Genomic DNA, 8,061 nt, shown 5'->3' on the forward strand with positions numbered 1-8,061 from the left:
CTAGCACAATAGAAGACAATGTACCTACATACCAGCTAGTACATTTAAAGGGCCACTCTGAAAAAACTTTTTATTACTCCCCAGGGGTGCAATTAACATACAGTATATATTTGGGGATATAACATACTTAAAAGTTCCTTTACATGGGTTAACTGTCAGGTGTATAAATGGTCAACAGCTGACCCAAGAACTACCGCCTGACTATTGCTCCCATGCTTAAAAAGAGCAATAGTCATTCAAGTGAACGGAGGCATACCAGTCGTCAGCAGTCGTGTGTACACGGGACGATTATCACCCAAAGTAGTCCTCCAACGTCCCATGTAACCTCCACTGTAACTAGCTGAATCCCCCAGTGTCTGCTGTGTGGACTGGAAGAGACTTTCTCTATTCATTCCTATGAGAGTCAACACGTCAGTCTCATAGAAAAGAATAGAGACCGTGACTTCTGGTATGCTGGAGGATCCAGCTCATTACAGCGCGGGTCACTTGTGGCGCTGGGGGACCGGACTGGTTTTCTCATCAATAAAGGGATTAGTGTAGATATGTTATATCCCCTAATATGACCTTTATGCCAACTGCACCCTGGAAAAAAAACCCAAAAGGTTTAGCTGGAGTGGACCTTTAAAGGGGGAACGCCAGTGTGATATAGACAATAGATATTGTCATTCTAGTTGCCATGGCTACCTGAAGGGTCACGTATATAATTAAAGGACCTTATACTGTATATGGAAAGATTATCATTCAAAAAATTGTTTAAACAAGTGAAAATAAACGATAATCGTTCAGTGTAAACGCAGCCAATGATCAACTAATGAACGAGAACTCCTATACTTATTCATTTTATGCAGGCATAAAAATCATTGGCTCGTTTGCTGATTGTTCGGTTTAAATAGCGATCGTTCAGTCACTTGTACAGTAAATGTGAATAACTGAACATTTTAACGAGTGAACGAGCCAACAATGTATAAACAGGCTGCCTAAGTGTACTCTGACATTGTTGGCTCGAGCGAGCGATAAATTGTTAGGTGTAAAAGCCCCTCAAGGCTGGGTTCACATGGGGCAGAAATGCAGAGGAATTTCTGTGCAGACTTTCCGCAAAGCTACAGCTCACTCCGCAAAAATAGTCCCTTACACGGGATGATGGAAAAGTAAAGAAGTTATAGGTTGTATATGTTACCTGCCCACATAATGGCCTCTCCCTCATCTCAGGTACCTTCTTACTGAGCAGCAGTGAGGTGCCGGCCAGATATCTTTCCAGAGAGGGGCAACAGAGGAATGAGCTGAAAGAGCTGCATGTGGACATAAAGAACAACAATCTGGTGAGTCCTGAGGTCAATGAAACAGAACTTATGAAGAACCGTCCCACCAGCCATCAGGGGACATAGACATAGAATTTAAATCTAACTTTCTGGCTACCTGCAGCCACCACTAGATGGCCCTCACTGTGTTACTACTCAGTTCAATGTATAAGTAGAGTCTCAGAGAGACCATAGAGTCAGGCGGTACAACATCATGACCATCCCTAAACCTCTCAGAACATGAATGAAGGGGCTGCATAGATTCATTTTGTTTAACATTACTTAAAAGGGAATTTATCATCAGGTTATTTTTGTTAAAAAAATATGTTCATGCAGTTTTTTAAATTTTATTTTTTGTTACTATTCAATAATTTCACACTGCCCATTAGAACAGACAATAGGCTGACACTATTTTCCATAATTCACTTGTCAGCTTTGCTGTGTGGACTAGGACAAATGAGCAGAGTCATCTAATTATCATTAGAGTGTTGGTTAGTTAATTATAGCGTTATGGTACTGCTGGAGGCCTAGATAAGACATAGTAGTAAAGGACTACTTACACAATTATCGCACAAAATTTGTTCAAATGAAGGAAAATGCGCAATAATTGTTATGTCTAAATGCAAAGCCATAGTTTACTATTCATTTGCTTTTTGTTTGTCGCTCACTTTTAACCAGCATAAAAATCATCGCTGGATTGCTGATGGCTGCCATTAAATACACACAACCTCCAATACTGCCTATACAGATAATAGAGGAAGGACGTGTGTGTCTCCAATATATCTGCCCCAAAGGGATTTAAGAAGAAAAAATAGTTTGGGCTAAAACGATCAAAACAGCATCGGCAATGTAATACATGTTGGCACTACCTTTATGTCACCCCATGGCTGTTGTACATGCATGCTTTTATTTAAACATGTGATCGACAATTACCTGCCATTTTATTCTCAAAAAGAGGTTCTGCAGCAGCTGGCCTGTCACTGCAAATGACTTTTATTTTATCATCCAGAGAGAAGCCTGCATATTGGGTATTCAAAACTCTGAGAAGTATAAAAACATCACCCCCCATGAGATGATATCTCCGCGCCACCTCTGTGTACAGGGACAAATGTCTTGTAAGGGTAAGTGTGTCCTCCAGTGATACAAGAAGTCTCAGCACCCCCAGCTAACAGACGTACACTTTGGGGGAACCCAGCAGCAAATGTTGAAGCCCCCTGCAGAAAAAATGAAGAATTACATTGTGCTCATTAAAAATGAATGGTTTGTCTGTGTAATGCCCAAAGCAAGAGGTGTTTTTCACAGTCACTCTCCGCTATGGCTTATTGAGGGGGGTCTTGTACTCCCTTCTCTTAACTCATAATTCTCCAGGAGGTCATTTAAACCCTTTCATGTTCATCTGTTTATAGCAATTGTCACTGCTAGAAAAATGTCAATTTGGCTTTGTGTACTCTCGAGGCAGAATCTAGGGTCCCCTGGTGTTCACCCTTTAACCCCTCCAAGTGGGATCTGGTCTTAGCTGCATTGGTCTTCAGGCCATTACCCCAAGAGTTGTCTTGGTGCAGTGGCAGCTCATATGGACAGGTTAGAAGCACTGTAGTACAGTACTAGAGCAACAGGCAGAGACATAGCTGATTTAACAGCCCAAGGTCAGGACAAGAGGAATTCTTGCAAAATTGAGAGACAAGCAAAAAGGTCAGGGTAGGTGGCGGCAATCAGTCAAGCAAGATCAGGACAGAAGTTGAGATCAGGACAGTTGAGATCAGGACAGAAGAAGTTGGGAAAGCTGGGTATACAGGGATAGCTCAAAGCCAGAAGTCAATCAAAACTAATAGCACCATAACAGAACCTAATGGAACATACAGTGGAGGAGGGTGCCATAAATTACCTAGGGACCATTGGGATTGGTTGAGGATGGAAAAGCTGTGTGCACCCCACAGATGATGCTGACAGCATAGAAGATTCTGCAGCGTCCGCTGCACCGGAGAGGGTGCCATTGGATGTAACTGGTAGGGGTAGGAGGGGAACCGCTGGGTGTGCCATAAGTCAGATATCTAGAGCCTGATTTGGGAAGGACTGTTGCTGATGATGGATGGCATCTTCTTCTCTTACAGGTGAATCCGGAGGCTCTCTCTTTGTGAATACCCGGGATAGGAGCAGATTCTTTCAGGTGAGATATAAAGGAACAAACAAGATAATCTGCCAGTAGAAGAGCCCCCCCAGACATCATCATAGGGCTATACAAGGTGTTGTAATTGTTTCAACCAAATGCCCTTCAGTGTGCAATAATGGGGGGCAAAATAGGACAGTGCAGATACTCATTAGGGTGTGTGGGCACTTCTCTTACCTACAGGACCATCAGCAGCCCTAGAAGTCCATGAAGATGATTTCTCATACTGTTTTTGCTTCTCTTAGGTCGGGATCCTCAGTTTTGGTACTTTTAACCCCTGCCATACACCTCAAAGGCAAACCTCTTTTCCAAGTTATGCTCGGGATTTTTATGTAAACGTTCTGGAGGTCCTGCCCTGGCTTCACAAAAACCTTAAAGAAGAAATAGAGTTTCAACCAGGCATAAAGGACTACAATGAGGTCGTCTGTCCTACATGACACAATACACAGACCTGACCTCTGGGCAAATGGTGGCCACCTCACATGACGGAGGTGATGTGCTGTATTAAGTGGCTTCTTTGTTTTCAGGCTACAAAAGTGACATCCAGTGTTATCAAATGAGCTATTCCAGGTAGCCCACCTTAATGTAACATTACTTACACATGCTACTTATGTGGATTTGTCTTAGAATTTCCATTATGTTCTCCCAGCCTTCTGAATGGGATGCCAGAGCTACAGAGAAGACTGACACATTTGCCAAGAACTGCCATAAGTGTCTTCTTTGCACTATATTAACCTTCAAAGAACAAATTTCCAATGTCCAAGGTGCATATGCCTCATGTAAGATGTACTTTAGTGAAAAAAAAAACTGAGAAAAACAGAAAGTTACACATATTGAAAAAAAGACAACAAATGTCCATCAGGTTCAGAAAAAATATTTTTGAAGTTCAGATAAATTCTCATGAGTCCATTACCTTCCTAATTTTGTTCTTACGCATATTAGATGATTTTGTCTTTACAACCTTTTTCAGTAGGGCATTCCACAGACTGACTTACTGTAAAGAATCCCTTTCCACAGATAATCCACAGTTTAACTGCTCTCACTGTAGAGAACCCCTACCTATAAACAGACACCAAATTCATCGCTGTTACAGAAAAGAATCACTTTCTGCATACAATTCAGTTTAACTGCTGTGGCTGTAGAGAAAAAAACCCTTTACATTAAAATTCACCAAAATAAATCACTTTTACTCTACAGGAATCCTTCCTATAGACAATCCACTTTTTAGTTGCTCTTACCACAAAGAACCCCTACCTATGAATTTTCTAGATTACCTGCTCTTCTTTTATAGAATCACTATCTTAAGACAATGGAGTTTGAAAAAGTAAATTAACCTAATTTTTTCCCCCTAAAATGTAAAAAACAGGTTTTATCAGCCTATCCTGTACAGTTTTCATAGAAAACCCTCGTCAGCTATGCAGCTGGAAAACGGTGCTAAGAAATCCTTCTTTACCTAGCTAACTGCATAGCTGAACAGGACAAGCTGTCTGCAACACACAAGGGCTTCTCCTTACATAGCAGCGAGCGACAGATAATCGGAGGCAGAAGACTAATAAAAGACAAAGGGGGTACATGAGCAAACATGGTGGAAAATCAGTAAAATATAAAGCAGGCTTTTATATACATATTGTTATATGGAAACAGCTGTGTCTGCACTAGAGAGAACAGAGCAGACACAGTTGAGCACCCCGTTAAGCTATGCAGTTAGTTAGCTGAAGACGGAGTTCTCAGCACTGTCTTCGCCTAGCTGAAGAGGGGTTTTCTAAGAAAAATGTACAGAATAGGCTGATAAAACCTATGGCAAAAATGCAAAGAATCACCAATTTTGTACATTTTAGTGAAAAAATAAAATACAGTTATTCTGTAACTGCTTTTACCTTAAGAAAAAGCCCTTTATATGAAAATTCACCTGATTAACCACTTGCAGTACAGAATCCTTTCCTATTAGCTGCTCCTACAGCAAAGAACCCCTACCTATGAATTTCCAGATTAACTGCTTACTGTAAAGAGTCCCTATGTATGAGCAGTCACCATATTAACAACTCTTACAGTATGGAATCTTTTTATGTAGACAATCCAGTGTTTATATTCTGTTACTGTAAAGAACTCTTATGTATGAGCAGTCACCAGCTTAAGGAGCCCCTTCCAAGCCTGCTTTTCATGGAATTAATAATTTATGTAGCAAAAGATTAGAGAGGTGCTACATATAGGAAATTGTGAACCTGCTCGGCATTTCATGTGTATTATTCAGCTTTGCAATAAAAAAATTTTTTAATATCCACGTTGTTTTTTTAATTCACTGATTTATTTAAATTGCAAAGTTTTTGGACTTTATAAGCCATATGGAGCATCAACATCAGCTCCCCTCCATGAACACATCGCTCTACACAATAAAAGAGAATAATGTGCTGACAGAAGACAATCCTCTCTCCATGCCCAGCACCGATCTGTAGGAAGAGGAAGCTGAACACAATGAGCATCCTACATCATAGCATTAACCCTTTCCACTTCTCTAGATCATCAGGAAAGCTGACATGAATGGCTTCTCTACCACAGACCATTGGAAATGCTGTTATTAATCCCTCCACTAGCCTAGACCACAGGGATGATGACAATAACCTCTCCTATACACTGAGCCACAAGAAAAGCAAGCACCAACACTGTCTACTACCATAGACTACCATGGAATCTGATATTAGCTACTGCTTTACTATAGACCATTGGGGAATCTTGCGTTAACCCCTCCACTAGCTTAGACCATCATGGATGGTGCCATTAATACCATTTGTATACTAAACTATAAGGAAAGCAGACATTAACCCCCCCTCTACTATCCCAGACCACCATGGAAAGCCAACATTAAGAACTATTCTGCAACAGAAAGCTAGTAGTAACCCCTCCACTAGCCTAGACCATCAGGGATAGTGGCATTAACTACTACACTAGATCACAAGGAAATCAGGCAATAAACCCCTCTGCTATGCTTAGCCAATATGGAATATTGCTATTAACTACTTGTCTACCACAGACTATCAGAAAAGCTGGCATTAACCTATCCTCTAGCCTAGACCAACAAGGATGGTGGCATTAACAACTCCACTATACTAAACCACAAAAAGCAGGCATTAACTCCTACTATCCTAGACAACCAGAGAAGTGGATATTAACTACTTTTCTAAAACTGACCATCAGGAAAGCTGGCACTAACCCCTCTATTGCTCTAGACCACCAGGGCAGTCAAAAGTAGTCTATATATTTTTCCCCCTTATTTTTTGTTATCTAAACTTTGTCACATTTTATAGTACAAAATGCAGTATTAGACCCTATTCACATCTACACCGAAGCTACGAGTCATTTCTGTTGTTTAGCTCCGTCCTCAGGGCTGAGCAACAAAGATACCAAAACCGCTGAAGCTGAATGAGCCCCAATGACTACCATGGAACTCATCTGACTTTCAACATTAAAAACGGACATTATAAACGGAATTTTAGTGGACAAAATAGCGCAGGGGTGTGTTTTTTTTTGTGTGCTGTATCTGCGCCGTAAGGTTCCAAACGGAACGTCTGGACACAGAAATTTCTAATCTAGCACCAATGCAACCTGACAGGTACTAGATTATCAGATATCTTGGTTTAATGGACGGGTGTTAACTTGTAACGATAAAGAACTTTCAGGAAAAAATCTACTACTTTACTTTAACATCAGATGAATTTCGCAATTGGTTTCTTTCCAAGTCTTCCACATTATATTTTAGCTTTGTACTCCAAGCAAATCCCAGATTATCAAATTTTCTATATTACTAGATTCCAGTTTACAGGAAACAAGTGGTTACTATACTATAATCCTCCTGGGCCGTCTTCTATAATAGAACAGAACAGTAGTTAAAGGGGTTTTATAGACAAATTCTATTGATGACCTATGCTCAGGCTAAGTCATCAATAGTTAATCACAGGGGACACACTACTTGGGATCCCTGGCGATCAGCTGATCATTCAGCCTGCAGTCACTGCAGCAGGGCTGGACGTCCTCATTGGTCTCGGAGACAAAAGGATCAGCATCATACTTCCATTGAAATCAAAGGGAGCACTGCCTCCTATTACACTTCTGCGTCTGACCTGTGTCAATGGCAGAAGTGCTGGAAGTGTAATAGGCGGCTTCAGCTTCCATTGATTTCAATGGGAGTGAAACCCTCTAGGAAGCTTCTGTCTCCGAACCCAATGACAACATCTGGTCGCACTGCACTGACAGAGGACCAGACGATCAGTTGATAAGTGGGGATCCCGAGTGGCAGGTCCTTGGCAATTAACTATTAACCCCTTAGTGACCAAGCCTGTTTGCGCCTTAATGACCAGGCCAAATTTTGCAAATCTGACATGTGTCACTTTAACATGGAAAAACACCAGAAAGGTTTTGCATATCCAAGCGATTCTGACATTGTTTTTTCGCCACATGTTGTGCTTCATTTAGGCGGAAAAAATAGACCGATAGAAATTGTGTTTATTTATTAAAAGCGCCAAAATTGGGAAAATTTTGAAAAAATCATCATTTTTTCACATTTCCAACTGCAATATCTTAAATATGTGCAAACATAATATA

At 40.8% G+C, this 8,061-nt stretch overlaps 1 protein-coding gene across 1 annotated transcript in view; it reads left to right on the forward strand.

The window, feature by feature from the left end:
• The window catches only part of LOC136580478 (complement factor B-like), a 28,336-nt gene extending 22,620 nt beyond the window's left edge, over positions 1-5,716 (forward strand). The window contains exons 15-18 of the mRNA XM_066581068.1: positions 1,210-1,319; positions 2,308-2,419; positions 3,410-3,465; positions 3,711-5,716. Of these exons, the coding sequence (XP_066437165.1) occupies positions 1,210-1,319; positions 2,308-2,419; positions 3,410-3,465; positions 3,711-3,902 (470 nt within the window). The 3' untranslated portion in view covers positions 3,903-5,716. The remainder of the gene's footprint in view (positions 1-1,209; positions 1,320-2,307; positions 2,420-3,409; positions 3,466-3,710) is intronic.
• Positions 5,717-8,061: the final 2,345 nt, after the last annotated feature.

The sequence above is a fragment of the Eleutherodactylus coqui genome, chromosome 10 (assembly GCF_035609145.1).
Source record: "Eleutherodactylus coqui strain aEleCoq1 chromosome 10, aEleCoq1.hap1, whole genome shotgun sequence".
NCBI classification, from domain to species: domain Eukaryota; kingdom Metazoa; phylum Chordata; class Amphibia; order Anura; family Eleutherodactylidae; genus Eleutherodactylus; species Eleutherodactylus coqui.